This window comes from Rhinatrema bivittatum, chromosome 3 (genome assembly GCF_901001135.1).
Source record: "Rhinatrema bivittatum chromosome 3, aRhiBiv1.1, whole genome shotgun sequence".
Classification (NCBI taxonomy): domain Eukaryota; kingdom Metazoa; phylum Chordata; class Amphibia; order Gymnophiona; family Rhinatrematidae; genus Rhinatrema; species Rhinatrema bivittatum.
In genome coordinates this window covers 526,448,158-526,468,250 of record NC_042617.1, presented here as the reverse complement: position 1 = coordinate 526,468,250, position 20,093 = coordinate 526,448,158, and the positions used below count along the sequence as shown (strand labels likewise).

General features: G+C 42.3%; 1 protein-coding gene across 2 annotated transcripts in view; it reads right to left on the bottom strand.

The window, feature by feature from the left end:
• The window catches only part of KIF3C (kinesin family member 3C), a 211,170-nt gene that overhangs the window by 7,062 nt on the left and 184,015 nt on the right, over positions 1–20,093 (bottom strand). The window contains exons 6-7 of one of the 2 annotated variants that reach the window (XM_029596276.1): positions 14,381–14,489; positions 8,302–8,477 (exon numbers count right to left, since the gene is read on the bottom strand). In XM_029596276.1, coding sequence (XP_029452136.1) covers positions 8,302–8,477; positions 14,381–14,489 — 285 coding nt within the window. Of the gene's footprint in view, positions 1–8,301; positions 8,478–14,380; positions 14,493–20,093 lie in introns of both variants that reach the window. The other variant, XM_029596275.1, reaches the window with a different exon arrangement.

Below are 20,093 nucleotides of genomic sequence, written 5' to 3'. Positions count from 1 at the left end.
CTGTGCAAATGCACGGTATGCACACCCGGTCGCGGCAGGACCGTATCTATCCTTGTGATCTCTGCTCATCGGGTAAGATGCTCTTATCAGTGCCCCTCTCCTCCACTGCCATCTCCATGCTTTCCACTTTGCTGTGCTGCATACATGGAATAACCTTCCTGAGTTGATGTGTCATGCTGCTTTTTTGGCCCTATTTATATCCCTCCTAAAAATGCATCCTTTTGAAGCTGCATTTACATCTTAAACCCTGGTTCTTTCTGGTCACAGGTTTTTGATTTTAACTATGGTTGCTGAAGTGCACCTGGCTGTACCTCGCCTTGAGGTTTAATGAAAAGGCATGAGCAAAATGCACAAAATAAGTAAATAAATAAACAGACAGATAGAAATAAATAAATAATACATTTCCTGCAGTCTCTTATCTGTCTTGTCTGTGTCCTGACTAGCTTATATGTTCCACAGAACAAGGATTGTCTGTAGTGTGTATCTGTTCAGCACTGCAGGTGTCCAATAGAACTTTAGAAATACATTTTGAATTATTTAATCTTCCTTGTGCAGGACATGTGTTACAGGCCTATACCATTTTGACAGACCTCTTATGTACTGTCTTCAACATCTTAATGTCCTCACAAAGATGTGGTCTCCAGGACTGAACCCAGTACCCTGGTTTCTTCCACTGGTGATGCCTCTTTTGCAGCTGAGTATACTAATAGTTTTCCCATTGCTTTTTTGCAATGAGAGGAAACTTACAAGTCATTATAGATGACTCCTGAGCCTTTTATCTGCCCAGTAGTTATTAGTTCTTGATCTCCTAACTGATCAATGGCTAGTGGGATATTTTTCCACCATAAATGTGTGACTGTGCTTTTTTGAATTGAAGTACAGCTTCCAAACTCTTGACTATTCTTGTAGTTTATTCAGGTCACCTTTTATTTTTTCTATCCTTCCTACTGAGTCTCTTCTGTTGCAGATTTTGTATCATCTATAAGCAGTCCTATTTTCATTCCACAGCATCTATAATAAAGATATTGAAAACTACTGGCCACAGCACTGAGCTCAGAGGTTCCCCACTCATTACCTTCCACAGAGTAGATTCTGTTTGCCACCATTCTCAGTGAATTAACTTTCCATTCTACTCAAGTACTGGCTGATTTGCTTACCAATCTGCTATGTCGACTGTGGCATCGTGCCAAAGATTCACTGCAGATCAAAGACGTGACATTTACTTCACCTCCCTGACTTTGGTCACCTTGTAAAAGACCTCAATCGAGTTTGTTTGCTAAGGCCCTCCCAACGATGAGGATAATTTGGAAACAGCGCACATAGATGGCAAATATTTTTCCCTTAAAAAATAATCCCACCAAAACTACCTATACACATACTTGCTAAGTTGTGTGCATAATTATTTTAGGACATTTTAAGTGCATTACTTTTGAAAATACACTGCATAAGTGCTAACCTTTTCCTAAACCCACCCTTGTGAACACCTCTGCTTAGTCTGAATAAAGTTATGCACAAATAAGATATGTGTATATGAATACCTATATCTGGCAGGCAATTTTGTAAAAGGCCATTTCTGTTTGTAAAGCACAGCTTTTCCCACAGAACTCCCTTTGATAATTACTAGGGATGGGTTTCTTGAAGAAACAAAATAGAAAACAAGGCAATATTTCCTATTTCATTTCAGATCGTTTTCTAAACAGAACAAGTTAAATTCCAACAAAATTTCAATTACAGTTGAATTAGCTGCCATACATCAAAATAGTGCCCGTCGCTGGGGGGGGGGGGGGGGGGGGGGGGGGGGGGGAGATGCGCTGGAGTTAACGCTAGTGCAATGACCCCAGCAAACGGCGTCCTTTGGTGAAGAACAGCCGAAGAAAGAAGATGCTGAAGAGGAGCTCCAAGGCCTGGGCCTGACCCTGGATCCAGGCCCTGGCCCATACCAAGGTCCAGGTGTCAGGACCTGGTCTCTGGGCTGAGCCCTGGCATCGGGCCTGGGTCTGAACCGAGGCCCTGGCATTGGGACCCAGTCTCTAGGCCGGGCCCCAGTGTTGGGTTTGGGCCTGGGCCTTAGTCTAGGCCAAGGCCCAGACATTAGGACCCAGCCTCTGGGCTGAGCTGCAGTGTCAGGCCAGGGAACAGGCCCTGGCCTAGGCTGATGCCCAGGCATCGAAACCCCACCTCCAAGCCTGTTCCTTGCATAGAGCCAATGTCGTGGCAACCTATCTTGGCCTAGGCCTTGCGAGACTTCAGCCTGAGCATTGCGTAGGCCTAGGCCACAGTAAGTCATAACAGCCTAGGTCCCATGAAGGCCCCAGCCTAGACCTCATCTGTGGATTCCCCCTCTGGACTGGGTAAGTGGGAGCCAGGGAGGATCCTGGCCCGGGCATTTTTCTGGGTGGGAGGGTTGGGTGGAGGGCACAGGAGCCCCTGTTTCTTTTTTTTCTGTTTTTGGTTTTTTTCCAATGTTTATTTCATTTCTTTTAAATGGACTTTGAAAACAGGATGGGAAGGGGCGGGGGCGGAGCGGTCCCGAGTCCTCCAGCACAGCGGCTGTGCCGGAGGACGGCGCGCCAGCAGCTGGCTGGTGCACGCAAGTTACGCCTTCCTTGGGCAGGCGTAACTTAGACAACAAAGGTAGGGGGGGATTGATTAGATAGGGGAAGGGAGGGGAAGGTGGGAGGGGGAACAAAAGAAAAGTTCCCTCTGAGGCTGCTCCGATTTCGGGGAAAGCCATTGGGCCTACCCCAGGTAGCGCGCACATGTTATAAAAATGGGTGCACAAATGTACCCCGCGCGTGCTCCTCTAAAAATCTGCCCCTTTCTGAATACTTGGCTTTCTGTACTTAGTCTGTTAGACAACCATTCTTATTTCTTTGTTCACATTCATTTGCTAACCTGCTTTACACAGAGATGTGTTGCTTTACCAATGATCCCTTTATTGCTGCTTATGGTTCCCTCGCCTTATACCCTTTGGAGCCTTGGTTCCTGATAGGTTTTCCTCAATATAATCACACCGAATCTTTGGGATCCTGCCAGGTACTTGTGATCTGGATTGGCCACTTTGAGGCAGGATGCTGGGCTTGATGGACCTTTTGCTCTGACTCAGTATGGCATTTTTTAATATTTCTTATCTGGAAGTCAGTCCTCCTGAAGTCCAGTACCCTTTCCTTAATGACGTTTGGTTCTGATCTTATTTTATTATTTATTTAGCTTACGCTTTCTCATTGGTAGCTTAAGGCGAGTTACATTAGATACTGTAGATATTTCCCTGGCCCCAGAGGGCTTATAATCCAAGGGGCTCATTCACTAAGCCATATGAGGCCATTTACCGCCTAACACAGGGGACAATGTGAAGTATTTGAAATACCTCATGTTATTTCAGCTCCAGCACCACATCTATTATAATGAGCAGATGAGCATGCAAATGCATGGTAATCAGCTCATTAATACCCTAAACAATGTAAATCAAATATTGCAGATTGCTTAACACCATCGCAAAAATAGCCAAATCCACAGGTGGATGTAAGCTTACTCACACAGATAAACTCAATAATAGGGTGAAGCGCTGCTCCTATCAAACAGTTGTTTATGTTAACTCTGGAGGTTAGCTTAGCTTTGTCCCTCCCAAAGAAGCCAACATGTGCAAAATGGCCATGTTGGGGGACTCGTTCGCTTTGAACCTCTTCTTTTATTGAAAAGTTTGTTTCTCTTTGATACATTACAGGGCACCTATTAAAACAAAATATAAATAATTACAACTTAAAGATTGAATATTTTACTCTCACACTCTTCCTTTGACTTAAAACATTGCAAGCCATATTATTTAATCTGAAGTTAGCATATCCCGATGCTCCTGGGGGCCATTACTTAAACATAGAAACATAGGTCTGCCCAGTAAGTTTATGGTAGTTTGTGCTGTGCCATGTAGGTTACCCCATGCTTATCTGATTCCGAGACCATAAAAGTCAGGGCCCTCGTGGATTGCTGTTGAATCCAATTCCCTGTTACTTCTTGCTGTTGAAGCAGAAAGCAATGTTTGACTTGCATGAAAGTATCAATCTTATCGGTTAAGGGTAATTACCGCCGCATCAGCAATTTACCCCCATACTTGTTTCCCTACACTGTAAAAATTGGAGCCCTTGGTTGCTTAACGAATCCAATTCCCCTTTTCCCCCTGCCATTGAAGCAGAGAGCAATGATGGAGTTGCATCAACAGTATCGAGGCTTATTGGTTAAGGGTGATAACCATTGCACCATCAAGTTACTCTTTGCACTCTTTTCTTCATTTCTATCCTTTAGCCTTTAGGGTCCCACAGTATTTATCCCATGCCCCTTTGAATTCTTTCACTGTTTTGGTTTTCACCACCTCCTCCGGAAGGGCATTCCAGGCATCCACCACCCAATGGCCCCAGGTAAGCCCACATTCCTCCATAGACCCCGTTGTCTTCTCCACCACCACCCCTGTCGCTCATTGTAAAAATATTTAAAAATTAATTTTAATTTTCATAATACATATAATTCAAGATCAAAAGCTCGAAACAAAATAATCCAAAAAATGAAATATAATGCGCAACATGAAAAACAATTTAGCTGTAATTATCTGTGTAAAGACCACCATGGGATGAGCAAATTAGGAAATAAATAATAAAAACATCCCCAGTATTAATGAAATTGACCTATGCTCAACTTATGAGACAGCTTCCTTATCATGCAGAAATTTTTCAAGATGTTCAGGATCAGAAAAAATAATTTAGAATCAACTAGATTTATATAACATTTAAATGGAAATCTCAACTGAAAACTAGCAACTAATGTTAAAACTCTGTCTTTTCTGAAGAAATAACTTCTGTCTAGCCTGAACTTCTTTACATCAGGAAAAATTTCACATATTTATCCAAAAAAGATTTCACTTGAAATGAAAAAAAAAAAGCTTCAGAATACGATCTGTATCATCTTCCGAAACAAATGTGACTAACAAAGGAACGCTAGAGCAATCTACCTCTTGGGGCCTGGAAGAATTTAATAAATCAGCACCATCAGCTGTAATAATTGGGACAACTGAAGAACCAGAAACAATTCCCTCATTCCTTCTTTGTGGCAGATAATACACTATAGCTATATCAGAAATTTCAGCAAGGGAAATCTTAACATCTCAAGAAAATCCTCTTAAGACCTATTACCTATTTTATAATGCAAAATTTCATTATATATAATCAGAGCTAGGGATGAGTTATGTAAAGTCACTATTTGTTCTTCCATATCCCCAATCTTCTTTTGACATTTGTGTACTTTAGTAATAAGAAACTCGAAAATTTAATTGCTCAAAAGAAGCCATGGCCTTGTCCATCCTGGCAGATAATGACTTGTCCAGATTGATCACAGGGTGATGGGAAAAGGCCGAGTTACAACAGGCATATTAAGCGAAATAGCCATAGCTCTGAGCATGGCCCCAGAAGGGACATTTACAGAACAAGAAATGTTCTCAGGAACAGCTCCAAGTCCAGCATAAGCACTAGAGCCCTTTTCCAATTCAGAAGAAGGCTCCATCTCCACCGTAACAGTAGGTCTACTCCCACCTTGAGAAGGTGAAGGTCTAGTGACAGAGCTGAGAAGTGTCAACCTCAGAAGGAGTAGGCGAGATTCCCTCAAACTCGCCCTTCCTGACACTTGAGATGCACCAGGGAAAAAATAATTTAATCTTGTCTGGAGAGTCTTAGAAGGAACTGCAGCAGACTCTGAAATCATGCATGCAGCTCCTTTTCTCTTCTTCCCAATTCAGGCAAACCAAAAAGTGGGTAGAGGGGCTAACTCCTTTGGTATGTAGCTTCAGCATGCTAGTGGCAGCACATCACTGAAGTGCCTCTTTTGAAGGACTTCCAAGGCTCTTTTAAGTGACATCAAGGGCAGAGTGTTAGCAGGCAACAGTGTCTCTCTACCGGGGTCAGGGCTCCCCTCAGTGTGTTCTTGGAGCACCTCTTTTTTTCTTAACTCTCTAATCAATTTTGGTATAAAATATATAGCAAGCTACTAAAAACCAGGTTCCTGTTCCCACGAGCTTATCATGTGATGGACCCTTACAATGTGGACCAAGCTGTGGTTGGATCTCAGTGATGTGCTTTGGACCTACCAAAAAAAGTTTTTCAGCCCTGCAGAAACTGCAAGCCTTCACCGCCAAGGTGAAGGAATATAAAAATACATCAAAACCCTTGTGTGCTCTCCTGTAAATGACAACCAGCATCCAGCACTCACAGTGTTAACAAGTTGAGAAAAGGGCTGTACTGTTTAGCCTGCACGGAGAACAGCACTACATAGCCAGCAGAGGAGAAAGCCAAAGGAATGCTGGGAGGCTTTTAAGGAAGAAAAGGCACAAATTGACTGGCTCTGTCTGTGTATGAGGAGCAAGGAAGGTCAAGAGTTGGAGCAGGAGCCAAGAAAAGAGGAGTGTATCTGAAAGCTCTACAATCAGTTCTTCTCCAAAAACAAATCCTGAAGAACTAATTATCTCTCTGTCTCTCTCTCCCTGAACTGGGATTTGTGATAAATGCTGTAATGCACAGAAAAAAGGTGTAGTTATTTCCTGCGTTGCTGTGTGTTACTTTATCACATACAACGCTAACTGGCCCTCATTCCCATTTACTCATCCCACTCGACTACAAATTTTAAATACGCATTTTGCGATGTGGTATTTATCTCGTGCTTTATAGCGTTATCTCGTGAGTTAGGGCCCTAATGTGCGATAATGCCCCAACATGATTTGATGAATGACCCTCTGAGATAAGTAATCTAAACTTTGCATAGAGAGTATCTTAGCAGAGGAGGGGAGTTTATTTCCTTGCCTTTTGTCATAAATTCAGTATCTCATCTTAACTGCTTTAGCTCAGCCAAAGTCAAGCATAAACCCTAACTGGCATGTACAGCCACATGACATAGCATTGGAAAAGAGAAGCTGATGGTCTTTTGGTAAGAGACTGAACCCAGGCCAGCTTTCTGTTTAGTAACAAGTAAACCATATGCGGAAGCTTCCCAGTAGAGAGAGACCATTCACACACTGCAGTGCTCATTTATTTCATTTTAGTTATCTAGCCATCTCCACCATCAAGAGGGACTTCTTCATTTTCTTGATTGTTTATTTTTTTCACATAATTTAGTGTTTGGGATAGGGTGCACCCTTTACAAACTGATGACAATGAGATGGATTTATTTCATTACTCCCTTTTTAGTACTCAGGAGTAAAGACAATGTTTGAAAGCTGTGTACTTCACTGCTTTTCCCACAAACCTTTAAGAATATAAGAACTTAAAATATGCCATACTAGGTCAGACCAAGGATCCATCAAGCTCAGTATACTGTTTCTAACAGTGGCCAAACCAAGTCACAAGTACCTGGCAAGTACCCAAGCATTAATAAATTTCAAGCTTCTATTGCTTATTAATTAATAGCAGTTTATGCATTTTTCCTCTAAGAACTTATCCAAACTTTTTTTAAACCCAGTTACACTAACAGCTGTAACCACATCCTCTGCAATGAATTCCAGAGCTTAACTATGCACCGAGTGAAAAAATATTCTTTGATTTGTTTTAAAAGAGCTATTGCTAACTTCACGGAGTGTCCCATAGTCCTTCTACTATTTGAGAGAGTAAATAACCGATTTACATTAACTTTTTCAGGTCCTATCATGATTTTGTAGATCTCTATCATAAACTTCCTCAGTCATCTCTTCTACAAACTGAACAGCCCTAACTTCCTTAGCGTTTCCTAATAGGGCAGCCATTCCATGACCCTTACCATTTTTGTTGCCCTTCTCTGCACTTTCTCCAGTGCAACTATATCTATTTTGAGATGCGACGACCAGAACTGCACACAGTATTCAAGATTTCAACCTTATCTTAGCTTCCTCTCTCTACCCCTTACAAGCCGTTCTTTTTCAAATCCTCTGTAAATACTGTAATTCAAGCCCACGTTAATTGCTTTAATCTAAGTTTCTGCGTCCATATTTATTCTTTTGCAAGTTACATGTTTATATGACTAGTTCCCTGGATGAGTTCTGGCATTCCCAGAGGTTGGTATGGACTATCTGTGAGAGGAAGAGAGGTCTGGGATATTGAGAAGCTGTGCGAGTCCCTTAATCCAGGGCACCCCACGATGGGGGAGAGGGGTTTCACATATTTATTTGGATATCCTAAAAAACCCAACAGGCTATGGAATCACCACAATATGTTTTGGAAGTCCTTCAACAGGTCTCCTCAATTTGCCAACAAAACACTTTATAAAAAAGTACTTTTTATCTGTACATGTACTGACCAGGATCGAGACTTTCTAACCCTGGCAGCTGCTGGCCGCTCCATCAAGCTGTCCAGGCACATCAATCTCTCTAGGTGAAGGGATCGAGGATCCTGCTCGGCCTGCTCCCTACAGAAGTCCATTTCAAACACTGTTGGTGGAGTGAGGTCCAAATCCAGAAACAAGATGTTCTCAGCCTTTATCAAAACAAAAAGAATGAAACAATGCATTCAAAACCAAATATGTATACCAACCTATTAATGCATGGTACTTACTACTAATGCACTTAACTCATTAATGAACATGTAGATAAGTAAGGTTAAAATTATCTGGGAATATGTACCCAGATTACTTTGAAACCTAACTAGCGATATTCAAATTTATCCAGTTAGATTTCAAAGTTGTCCAGTCATGCATTGCATAGCTGCATAATTTTACTCAAGGATATTCTTTGCGATTTTTATTCCACTGAATATCCCTGATTATTATTCAGCTAACCTTAGCTGGACAAGTTATCCATTTTACATATTTTTTTTATATAGACCTCAATAAACTTAGAGGTGTATATTCAAAAGGTTTATGTCCCTAAATTGGCACCTTTGATAATTTACTAGGGCTGAATGCCTATATTTAGGAACTAAGTTTCATTATGCCCTTAAAATTAGGAGCCTCAAAGGTGGTTGCTGTAGGGGCACAGTTAGAGAGGGAAACGAAGTTAGGTACTTAGCACTGATTGTCAGCACTAGGCACCTAACTCAGGAGCTTAAGTCTAGGCAAATGAAAAGCAGGCCTAAATTTAGGATGCACCTAATCTTAGGTGAATTTTGAGTTGAAAATTTAGGGTCCAAAATTAGACTGAAAATTAGGCATCTAATATAAGTAGCTAAATTTAGGAGCTCAACTTTTTTTGATTATCAGCTTCTTAGCAGTTAGCACTGCAAATCAACACTAACCAGTTAAGTCCTCAGAAGCTGCCCCACCCTCACCTCTGCCCCGATATTAGAACAAAAATGTGTCAGTTATTCCAAACCCCCTTGTTAATTTTCCTCCCAATATTAGGTGACAGGGTGCCCGTTTTTCTGCACCTATAAAGGTGGCTCTGCCCCTTACAAACATGCATTTAGAGGCTTCAGCTGGTCTGAGTGCCCTAACAGTGACAGAGCTCTCGCTAGACTTCGCCTGCCTGTGATGTCAGTGTGCTAAGGAGGAATATCCCTCCACATTGGGAGGGGTATTGGGAGGGTATAAAAAGCCTTGCACACACTGGTGTAAGGGAGAAGCTGGAAGAGAAGAAGCTAAGCACAGGGATTCCAAGATCTAGGGTTTCAATGTGTATGGGACCATCTCCCGACAGACTGGTGCAAGTGGCCTAGCTCTTCTTCACAGAGAGGGTTCAGAGAACTCTGAGGGAAAGGGTTCCTGAGGAGAAAAGGATTTTCCATGAAATTAGGAGACAAGTGTACTGAGAGATACCAGAGGAGAGGCATCCTGCCTGGGAAAGTCTGCCAGAGTTAAAGTTCAGAGTCCTCAGCAGGAAAAGATTCCCTGACTTCTGGGGATGAGGGTAGTAGGGGGTGCCAGAGGAGAGGCCTCCTGCCTGGGAAATTTCAGATTCCACTCCAGTCAGTCAGAGAGAGAGAGATCGAGAAAAGGAACACTTAAGAAGGAGATTTCTGCTACCCATCCAGTATTGGGGAGGCCCAGAGTGGAAGGGGTACCCATCCTGAGGAGATGACCTATGTTGGGGGAAGAGTGTGATGAAGAGCCCAGCAGATTGCGAGGAACTGCAGAAGGATTTTGTGAGACTAGGAGACTGGGCAAATAGTCTGAGTGGCAGTTTAAATTTAATGAAGAAAGGTAGAAAGTGAGGCACATAGGGTAAAAAAATCCCAACTACAGTTACACAATGCTGGGTTCTGTATAGGTAGCCAGTACCCAGGAAGAGGACTCGGAGTCCTTTTGGACAATATGTTGAAATCCTTGGTTCAGTGTGCGGCGGCGATCAAAAAAGCATATAGAATGTTAGGACTGATCCGAAAAGGAATGGAGAATAAAACAGAAAATATCACATTGCCTCTGTTTCAAGCCATGGTACGACTGCACCTTTAGTGTTGTGTGCAGTTCTGGTCACCCCCATTTCAAGAAAGACATTATGAGGTCAATATTGAAAGCCATTTAGATGGATAACTCACATGTTATCCAAGTTGTCATCTAACTCCAAATTATCCATTTAAATGTTTAGTTTTGAATATTGACCTCTCAGTGGAACTAGAAAAGATGCAGAGGAGGGCAACAAAAATGAGAAAAGGGATGGAATACCTTTCCTATGATAAGAGGCTACACAGGATAGGGCTCTTTAGGTTGGAAAAGAAAAGGCTGAAAGGGCACATGAAAGAAGTTTATAAAATCATGAGAGGGGTGAAATGCATACATAAAGAACGGTTACCCTTTCAAATAATATTAAAACAAGGGGATACTCCATGAAACTAACAATCAGCAGATTCAAAACAAATGGTAGAAAATGCTTTTTCACTCGGGGCACTATCAAGCTGTGGAATCTGTTGCCAGAGGTTGTGATCAAGGCCACTAGCATGGCGAGGTATAAAAGAGGTTTGGACAAGTTCCTGGACAAGTCCATAACACATTATTAACCAGGTATACTAAAGAAAGTCATTACTACCCCTGGGAGTGAGTAACCGGAATTAGAGCTACTTTATGGGATATACCAGGTAATTGTGACCTCAATTGGCAACTGTTGGAGACAGCATGCTGGGCTCGATGGACAATTCTTATGTTCTCATGCTCTTCTGAGACTGTGTTTAATCTTTTGGACATTTTTGGGTCATATTGCAGAACTGGTGCATTGTACTGTGGTGTGCCAGAATAGTTGTGGCCTTTGATTTTCTTGTCACCAGTTTATTTAGTAAGGACTTTATTTTTGAACAACAACCCAGTGAAGTGAAGCGTGGTTTGTGGTGTGCAGAGAAGCTGATGTGCAGAAGAGCCCCGGAGAGGTAAAAACTCTAAAGGGTAGATTTTCAAACCCGCGCGCAGGCGTCCATGTGTGCACGCTTCCCGGTGGAAGGGGTATTTGTCCTGTTTGGGGGAAGAGCGCGCATGTTATAAAATCTGCTACCTGAGGGTACATGTGCGTGGAGTACCGACTCACGCGCACAACTGGGGGAAATTTTAGTACATGTGCATGACGATGTGATGGGGCCTTTCCCCAGTTCCCTCCCAGTCCAATCCAATAAACGAGCAGACTGGGAGGGAACTTTCTAAACCCCCTACCTACCCTGCCTGCCTTTTCCTCTATCCTCCCCGACCCCTAAAACATCCCTAACCTTTTTTTTTCTGTTCTGCATCTTACCTACTCTCCAGAACATCAGTGAGTTGCGCGTCCCCGGCGGTCCCGGGGCAACCAGCAACGAGACAGTTCCTTAATGGAACTGTCCTGGCCTGCCCATGCCCTGCCCAGACCCCCACCCCTGGCCCACCCCTTTTTCATCTAGCAAGTCTTTGGCGCATAATGGGAAATATGCGCATGGATGCTGGCCTTTAAAAATGCACGCAGGCTTTTAAAAATTGGGCCTTGAAAAGCAATACCTTTCCCCTTTGTGCAGGCAGCCCTGGAGGTCATGGGGCCTTGCGTAGTCTGAATCCTTCCTGTGAGCCCCAGTCACAGCCCCAACCACAGCCGCATTTCTTTATTCCCCTTTCTCTTTTTCCCCGCCTCATACCGGCTGTACTGAGGGTGCTGTCTCATCCGCCATTGCTGTGGTCCAACACTGCAGAGCAGCTTAGACTCTTTTGCATGCAGCACACATACAGCTTCCACACTCTCTTGCTGCCGGTGGCTGTACGCATGTCACGTCCAGGGTGCCAAACCAGCATCAGCCCCCCAAGACATCTGGCTCTGGTTGCAGGGGTGGCGCATGGCCACAGTGACACCAAGTGTCACCCCTCCCTCCCACCTTCCTTGTCGTGACTCAGCATTTGAGCTCCTTCCTTGTCGTGACTCAGCATTCTAGCTCACTGCTAGATAAAAGAATTCAGGACGAGTGCAGCATGTGGAGAGCACCTCTGCCAGTTCTTTTGCAGTGCCGCAGCTGTCAGCCCCCAAATTCTGCCATTCTATGCAGCTGCTTAGTTTGCCAAGTGCTAGGGCTAACCTTGGCTGGGCTTGGAGGGCTTCTTGGGCATGAGGATGGGGGTTGGAAGGAGGAAAGACATGGGAGGGGGGGGCACTTTTATGTCAGGTGGGGGGAGCAGGAGTGATTGGCTGCCCAGCACTTTTTTTTTTACTTTTTATGTTCGGAGGGAGGTAGGGAAGGATTCCTGAGAAACAGCTGGACAAATTTAGGCCAGCTATTGCAATGCCTAGATTTTCCTAGCTAAATTAGGTATTTAGTGCTGAACATCAGCGCTGTTTACATTTTGTTGCCATAACCGAACCTTTCCCCAGGTCTGCCCATTTTTTAATTGGATAAACGTATGCATCTTGTACACTTACGGGTGAATTTTCAAAAGATGCATGCATATATAAAAATTGCATGTATATGAGAATACACTATTTTAAAAACTACAACATAAATATGAATATCGGGGACTATGAGTGTAATAAACAGGCAGGCTAAGGGCGTTCCAGGAAGGGGCCAACATTTATGACCATAAGTTGCTATTTTATAGCCTGCCAAAGTGACGTGCGTAAGTCTTTTACTCCTGCTCAGTATCTGCTGTAAGTGATCTTAAACTTCTGAAACGTGAAAAAAATGGCTGAGTGGGAGGTCTAGGTAAAAGGGGGGAACTTCAGGCTGAAAAGCCAGGAGAGTCTTCATGAGCTACAGATGAACTGGGCAAACTGGTAGACTAATTCTTAAATCTGGTAATTTAATTGCCGAGCGCATGTTAGAAAGTCCCCTGACTTAAAGCATGTAAAAGCCTACTTGTGGGGGCTTAATGTATCCAAGTTACATGATTAAAATCTATTTGTGTACCTCTTTAAAATTCAAAGTACAAATACACAGGTATATCATTTATGCACACTTATCCGGCTAAATTCCAATTTATCTGGCTAAGTAGCGCTTTGTTGCTACTTGGACAGATTTGAACTTATCTGGATAAGGAGTGCTTTTCTTTTAGACCTATCCAGCTGTCTTACTTATCTGGATAAGTTGGAAAAATGCTAATTAGACTGACGAGTACTGCTTTTCAAACTTATCTGTCTAAGTGCCGCTGCTTAGATACATAAATCGGAACTTATCCGGATAAGCGCTTTTGATTGCACAGGTTGTGGTTTTTACATATGCGAGCATGTTTTGCGCGTACATGTACTCACATTTTATAACCCGCACATATCATTTGCATGCAAGTTATAAAATATAGTAGTAAATTCACATGCACCCATAAACACGCGTATATGGGCACACACAAATAGTTCCCGAAAGTTGTGCTCCCTGTTGGTTAAAGTTGGCTGGTTAGCGGATGCCAGTTTAGAAAAGATCATTTTCAAAGGGACTTCTGCAGGTGTTTTATCGGCAGAAATGACCCTTTAGAAAATTGTGCGAGTGATACATGAGTAAAATTATGTGCACACACACTGTATGCACATAATTTTACATGTATAGGAATGATGCATTCCAGGGGGTGGAGTCTGGGTGAGGTTGGGACTTACATGCATACTTATTTATTTAACAATTTCTATTTGCAAAACTCCGTGCACCAAACAGCAGATGAAATTGGGTCAGTGAAGTTTTGCTGGGATAATTTTCAAAGGGGACTTATGGGCATAAGAGGTGATACACTGGACTTGCTGAGCATCATTTACTAAGAGTTAGACTTCTCAGCTTATTGGAGGTTTCTCTTTTTCATTGTCATTGATCTCATAGACTTCACTAAAGCCTCATTTATGAGTATTGGAATCGATGCATTATAATTTCATTTTTTCTAATAGACTGGAGTCTTGACAATTTCAGTTACCACCTTTGGATGTCTATGGAACTTTGAATGATACCGTGCATGTCTGGAAGACTTTACCATCCTGCACAACCTCCCTGCCCAAACACCCACACACATTGAGTTGTCAGCAGCTGTCACTCACCCGGTATCTAGGATGAGATCCCATCACCATGGCAACCCTGGCAAACTGGCTGATCGGCCTCTTGTATCCTACAGCTGAGGCAGGCCTTCTCTTCATCTGGCTGCAGCCACTGCTAAAAACAAAAAAAGAGTTCCTCACAAGAGGTCTACCAGCTCCCCACTGCCCAGAATAACAGAAAGCATAAAGTCAGCATGAACAGTTTCTGTACAGTCTGGTTTCCAGCAAATGATTAGAAAGTTTGAATCCCTTTCTGTATCCACCAAGGCTACATAGCTTCCTTTTCTTTTCTCCTGAAAACCTGATGTGGGGCCCATTCTTGGTAGACTGCTAGAGAGCTGTGGTCAGGCAATTTGGCACTTATGGCCAAATGAAAAAGTGCACCCTCGCCCCATACACAACACACAACACCATGAGCTGGGACACTGAGGGGTTTTAAAACTTAAAACTCAATGCTAGAATTATTTATAAATTATAAGTAGACACAAGTATGACAGTTCTGATCCCAAAATTGTGACTCTTAGGTCTGTATAGATATGATCCTTTACCTCTCTCAGAACTGACCCTTCATCTCTGCCCAACTGCTTAGTAATCTCTACCTTGTTAAGCAGTACAGTTGAAAAGGGAGTATGTGCCTTTAGTCATGATGATATCATTTCTTGCTTCTATTGAATTACTTCTATAATTTTTTTGATTACATGAAACTAATCAGGTTCTAAATCTCATGACCAGCTAAGCAAATTGGATACAGAAATTTTTGTGAAGTTTTTTTGCTAAGAAGATTGCCTCCCTTTGTGCAGCAATAAGCAAAGACTCCTTTCTTGTGACTGCTTCTTACTCTCCTTCTGTTAACAATGTGCCACAGGATCTTTGGTTATATGATCCACTTTCTGTCAAGTGACTATATCTGACATCATGGAAGCTTTAGGCTCGTCTAACCTTTCTTGGTGCTTTGTAGACCTATCTCAGTTTTGGCTGATTCGAATTCTGAAAGAGATTTGTTGATAGTATTGCTAAGATTGTCAATACATCCTTTAAAATAACTCTACAACACACTCCTGCTTTTTTTTTTAAAGTATCTATTGATTCCTCTGTGCAGGTAATTATAAACCAATCTCCAATTTACCTTTCGAACTTTCTAAGTAAGGGAATAGAAAAGTGTGTATTTATGCAACTTCAGAGCGATATTGAAGATAATCACATCAGTATGGGTTTAGAATACATAATAGTACAAAAACCCTTATAACATCAGTTGAGGATACACTATTATGTGAAATAGACAGGGGAGGTGCCATTATTATGGCGTTTTTAGATATATCTTCAGCATTTGTCACCATTCATCATCAGATTTTGCTGGGCAAACTAGGAGAAATTGGAGCTGGGGGTGACAGTGTTTAAATCATTTGTAACCACTTGCACAATGCACTTTAGTTGGAATGACGTCTCTTCCTCAGTAAGGCCAATTATTACTGGTGTCCAACAGGGATCAGCATTGTCCGCAATGCTATTCAAGCTTTATTTGGCCCCATTTCTTTCCTCAGAGCACAATATTAACTATATGCAGATGGCATACAGCGTTCTCTCTCAATAAGTTCTGCCTCACAAGCTGCACCGTATGTACTGACTGGTTTTAAATCTAGGTAAAACTGAGGTTCTTTGGATCAGTTGATCACCCATGCCTAAGAACAAATTAAAGGACAGTCTTTCCTATTTTGATAAAAGCCTGTGATCTTGAGGTCATACTTGACTCTGGTCTTTCATTTAAACCACAGATAAGGGCCATTCTTAGCCTCTTTTTATCAGTTTCATTTAGCAAGACCGTTAAGATATTTATTATGTCATGCTGATTTTAGATCAGCAGTATAAGCTCTTGTATTATTTACTGTTGGTTACTATACGAGAATCTACTATGGGCTATCTAAGAAACAATACAAGTTATTGCAGTCTATCCAAAATTCTGCAGTTTTGTCTTATCACTCCTAAACTGATGGTCTCGCATTAGCTTCCTATTGCCTATTGAGCAAAATTCAAGTTTCTCACCCTTACTTTTAAAGCCTTCAAAGAAGATGGCCCAGAGTATCTAATGTCACTTTTGACTCCTACCTGTTCCTTACAACACCTCTCAAATCAGTTGAGAATCCCAATTCCTTCTTTAAACCTAAGTTGGACAGCTTCGAATTAATCTCCACCAAAGAGATTGAATCCCTTCTAAAAAGACAGAAACCATCTAGTCATCCAGCTGACAATATCCCATCAAGACTCCTGCTTCTAATCCCAAACACGATCTCAGGACCTCTAACAAATATCATTAACAGCCTACTAACTCAAGGAAGCTACCCTGACAGCCTAAAAACCGCATCTCTCAAGCCCCTCCTCAAGAAACACAATCTAGACCCTAATGTACTAGCCAATTTTAGACCTATCTCCAATCTACCATTCGTTGCCAAACTTACTGAGAAACTAGTAAACACCCAGCTTTCAGAATATCTAGAGGACCATAAGATCCTATACCCTTCGCAATATGGCTTCCGGAAATCTCGCAACACGGAGACCCTCTTCATTTCGCTTACAGACCATATTATAATGGGGTTAGACAAAGGACATTCCTTCTTATTAGTTCTGTTAGACATTTCGGCGGCATTTGACACCGTCAACCACACCATCCTTTTGGATCGCCTAGAGGATATCGGCATCTCCGGATCAGCACACAACTGGTTCAGGTCCTTCCTCAGCAATAGGACTTTCAAAGTCAAAATCAATAACAAGGAGTCACCTCTAACAAAATCTTCCCTTGGCGTACCTCAAGGATCCTCCTTATCTCCAACCCTCTTCAATATATACCTCCTCCCCCTCTGCCAATTACTGACAGACCTAAACCTAATTCACTATCTGTACGCAGATGATGTACAGATTCTAATCCCAATAACAGAAACCATCTCAAAAGCTCTCACCTACTGGAATAACTGCCTTCTATCCATTACTAATCTTCTCAACAGCTTAAACTTGGTCCTCAATGCCTCAAAGACGGAGCTTCTCCTCATCTCATCAAATGAAAACAATCTTCCTCTAACTTCACTACACAATGCTCACATCTCCTGTACGCACATTAGAGACCTTGGGGTAATAATAGACAATCGTCTAAACCTTAAAAAAATGGTCAACACAACTACCAAAGACAGCTTCTACAGACTACAGGTTTTGAAACGACTGAGACCACTCTTATTTTTCCAAGATTTCAGGACTGTACTCCAGGCTCTTCTGTTCGCCAAAATAGATTATTGCAGTGCCCTCTTTCTAGGCCTCCCCAAATCTACCACCAAACCACTGCAGATGTTACAAAATGCAGCAGCAAGACTGCTGACTAACACCAGCCGCGGGGAACACATCTCCCCCATCCTCAGAAATCTACATTGGTTACCAGTAAATTTCAGAATCCTGTACAAATCTATCACCCTAATACACAAAACCATCCATCAGCAACTCCAACTCGACCTGGAAATCCCTTTCAAACTCCACTCCTCCAACAGACCAACGAGAGATATCCACAAAGGCACTCTGAAATTTCCCACCACTAAAGCCTCACGCCTTTCTACGACCAAAGACAGAGCTTTTTCAATAGCAGGCCCTTCTATCTGGAAGAACATCCCAGCAAATCTCAGATTGGAACCCTGCCTCTTAACCTTCAGAAAAAGACTAAAGACGTGGCTCTTTCACCAAGCCTTCCCAGATCCACCGGATAATCACTAGTTTGAGCCTCTCTTCTTTCAAGGTCTTGACACACTTCCTCCTGTACAATGGACACTGGCATCTTCAGGTTAAAGCATATGCTCTAGCCCGTTAAATTATTTGTATCACGTTATATTTATTCTACCTGCCTTTATCTTCCTTCCAGCTTATCTTTAAGCCTCCAAGTTTTCCATTCCTTGTTGATTGTAACTTTGACTTATTCCACTTTTCCTTTGTTAACTATTAGTCACCAGAATTGTTACCTTAATTTACCCTTGTTAAAATGTAAACCGATCCGATATGGTTCTCTACTATGAAGGTCGGTATAAAAAACTGTTAAATAAATAAAAATAACTTGTAATTTCTTCATTCAGAAAGTTTCAGCTTCAAGCTACACAGAATCTGGTTTTCCCAATTGCAGGTCCTCTTATGTGGAATGCTTTACTTGTGTCTCTTAGGTTGGAAAAAGATTTATGGCATATTCCAGAGAAAGATAGAAGCATTTTTATTTGCTGAAGCCTTTGGCATAGGTACATAATGCCGCTCCTAGCTATATTTTTATTTTATTACTGGTTAAACTGTTTTATTTAGCTAATAATTGGATTTTATTTTATGGAGATTTGTAAATTTTTTGTTTGCTTTTCTCAGTGTTTCATGTTTTTATTATGATCTGCACTGAACGATTTTTATTGAAAATTGCAGAATATGAATGTTTTAAATAAATAAGATAAAGTACCAGGAACATTGTGATGCACCTCAAAACCCTGCCAAGCAAACCTGCCATACCATGACAGCACTAATAACCAGGACTCACGCAGCATCAATTTTACTGTAGCGCTTGTGGCTCCTGTTAGCTTTAGTACAACTGGTTCCTCTCCCTCACACCTGGCTGACCTATTTGCCCACTTTCTATGCACAGTTCACTGCTTAGTCTCTCACTAGATTTCTCTTTTATGCCACAAGTCCAACATGTCTTGTCAGCTGTATGCTTCTCCTTCAGAGCTGGTTAACTTCTAACCCTATCTCTTTTTTTCTTTCTATGATCGGGATCATCTTTCTATGATCGGGGTTTGCAGATAGTCTGAAACAGCAAACCCTTCTTCCAGCCCCTTTCCCCACCCAGTCACTTCTCTGCAAATGCCATACCTGGGCACATCTCAGTTGTGGCTTGCCCTGAGATTTGGTATGGATTGGGGGGAGGGGGTGTGTGCATCAACTTTCTCTCTTCCCCCACTCTCTCACACACATATTCTTTCTCCATCTTCCTCTTCCTCCAGAGGAAACACTAGTAATCTTTCCTTTATTCCCAAGCTCCACCTCAACACTCTACCCCTTCCTTGGCCCCAGGACTGACCACAACACTTTCCCATTCGCTAGCCTTAAGCACACCGAGCTTATTCAAGCAATCTCGCGCAGCAGAGAAGAGAACCTCTGCTTCCTGCTCCAGCCTCTCTCCTACCAGGCAGCCTTCAGGGGAGGGGCTGGGTGAGGCAGGGGCTGAAGAAGACAGAGAAGAGACCCACTTTGCTCCCTAATCCAGCCCCTTCCCTCCTGTCTTTCAGGGAACTGGAGGGGAGAGAGAGAATTTGGAGTGGACAGAGCAGAACAGACCAAAGAAAGTCTAGGCTGGCCTGTGATGTAGCCCTTTCCCTGTTGTTTTTCCCTCCCTGGGCTGCCGGAGCAGCAGCCTCAGGGTGTCCATCTGGAAGAGTAACTACAACTCTGGCCTGCTGTTAAGAGGAAAACATCCACCTTATAACATACCATCTGCCATCAGATTACAAATACTTTGCAGCCACACAACTCTGTTTCAACACTATCTAATATGAGGTGAAAAATACCTGTTTTATTGTTGTGCTTCTGATATAATCTTAGGAATTCCATTTATAAGATTCCCTAGCAATTTGATATTCTCCAAGTCCTTTATGACCTATGCTGGAATTTTCAGTACTTTGGGTTCAGATAGCTGAAACATGAAATGCAATCTCAG